The following is a 2,101-nucleotide window of genomic DNA, read 5'->3' on the forward strand; positions in this document are numbered from 1 at the left end:
AAAAGTTGATTAAAAAATAAAAATTAATCTTGTGCAAAATCCGGACAAAGTAAAAAATCCTGTAGGACAACTCACACAAGCCCTAAAATGAGGACATGTCCGGGGAAATCCGGACGGATGGTCACCCTATTTATATGTAAAGAAACAACAGCCAGGTCTCCGTAACCTGCTGTTCATTCACTGGACCTGCGGGGTGACAGTTTTGCTCCAATAAATGAACACAGCGTTCGTTCACTGGAACACGGGCAATTTAAAGGTCCAGTAGGCAAACACTCATTTATTAATAAAAAAACGTACTTTTTGTAAAAAAAAAACCCCTGTGGGAAATTGAATAATAATATCTTACAACTATAACAGCACAACTTTGATGCAGAAAAGGTAAAGAATTTTTTTGTAAAAGCAGTGTAAACAAGGAGTTGCTCAGACACGTACGTTATAGTGGTCGATGACTTTCTCACCATCACTCACGATAATCGATTATGCTTCACATTCAAGAAAATTTTAAAATTATTCACAAGAATTTACTGCAATGAATTGTATATTAAACTCTTGAAAATTGCTTTAAGATTTCAAATATATAGAAATTCATAAAGACATTAACTTTCAAAGGTTATATTGATATATTTTTCGCATTAGTATTCATTCACTGGTGACTGTTCAGCCACTGGATCACTCATTCTATGCTTTTTAAATAGCCTTAGACTTAATGATCATAAGACGTTCTGCTTCTTTTTTTTTGTTAGTTTCCAGTGTGACGGAAGTGTGGCAGCAACTGGCGCCCAGGATTCTTTTGGCAGAGTTTGGGACCTGAGAACCGGTAGGTGTATAATGTTTATGGAGGGTCATCTCAAGTCGATTTTCGGCATAGATTTCTCGCCGAATGGCTATCACATAGCCACAGGGAGCGATGACAACACTTGCAAGATCTGGGATCTGCGGAAAAGAAGTTGCATTTACACAATTCCCGCTCACACGAATTTGCTCTCTGACGTCAAGTATCAGAAGGGAGAGGGCCAATATCTAGTCACCTGCTCGTACGATGGCACTGCCAAAATTTGGTCCAACAAAACTTGGCAGCCTCTCAAAACTTTGCCGGGTCACGACGGAAAGGTGATGTCCACTGATGTCTCGCCGGACAATCAGTTCATCGCCACCAGTTCATTCGATAGGACATTTAAATTGTGGGCACCAGAAAACGTCTGAAAGTTTCTTTTATTTTTATTATTATTATTTTTTTTGCTTCTGCTCATGAACATTTTCTTGGAAATGGTGTCGCGCGCTTCGGCAAAACCAACCGGAAGTGTGCGTTCGGTAATGAAAAATGGTGAAGTCGGGGTTTTAATGACGGAGGAATGATGAGTGAGTTCCGGAAGATTCTTTTAATAAAGATCAAGGGACCTGAATTGATGGTATCTACTGAAATTTGCGTGTGGGAATTTTAGAAGGTACTGAAGACTTCGGAGTATGAGATAGTGCTCTTGAATTAATTGTAATTATAAAATGTGTAGACAGCATTCCGGATGCTGTGATCTTCGATCGATTTTTTTTTATAGATACTTTAATCGTTGCAAAGATAAATTACTTTTGCAATATCTTCGATGATAAAAGGAAGCTTGTCAACTGATTAAAATATAATTTTATTTTGCAGAGAGTTAAAGAGAAGGGTTTATTGAAGACTTGCTCTCTAATTAAAGAATATTACAGTATAGATTTATTTATTACTGATTGTGTTAAAGTTACGGTCAGTTCCTGATATTTAACAATCTTTCAGAATTTTTGTTTACAGGGATAATTGAAATAATTGGTGTTTATCACTCAAAGTGCATACATGGTAAAAATCACGGTAAAGTGCATTGTGGGTGTTCAATACCCCAGCGTATTTAATCATGTATAGTTCAATCCATATTGAATCTTTTGTCACAATAAAATTATCCGATATAGTCTAAGGTATCTTTCACAAGATTCAATTGATTTTATAGCCATTTATTTATTTTAAGTTTGTTAAACAAAAAATTATTGAAGAAAAGTAAAAAAATGGGGTTTTTACTTAAAAATTCATAACTCACGCAATTTTAATTATTTTAACCTGAACATTTATGAC

General features: G+C 35.7%; 1 protein-coding gene across 2 annotated transcripts in view; it reads left to right on the plus strand.

Annotated features, from left to right (window-relative positions):
• Positions 1 to 1,708, plus strand: part of LOC117175707 (U4/U6 small nuclear ribonucleoprotein Prp4) — an 82,691-nt gene extending 80,983 nt beyond the window's left edge. For both annotated transcript variants that reach the window (XM_033365470.1, XM_033365471.1), the window contains exon 5: positions 744 to 1,708. In XM_033365470.1, the coding sequence (XP_033221361.1) occupies positions 744 to 1,203 (460 nt within the window). In that variant the 3' untranslated portion in view covers positions 1,204 to 1,708. The remainder of the gene's footprint in view (positions 1 to 743) is intronic.
• Positions 1,709 to 2,101: the final 393 nt, after the last annotated feature.

The sequence above is a fragment of the Belonocnema kinseyi genome, chromosome 6 (genome assembly GCF_010883055.1).
Source record: "Belonocnema kinseyi isolate 2016_QV_RU_SX_M_011 chromosome 6, B_treatae_v1, whole genome shotgun sequence".
NCBI lineage: Eukaryota > Metazoa > Arthropoda > Insecta > Hymenoptera > Cynipidae > Belonocnema > Belonocnema kinseyi.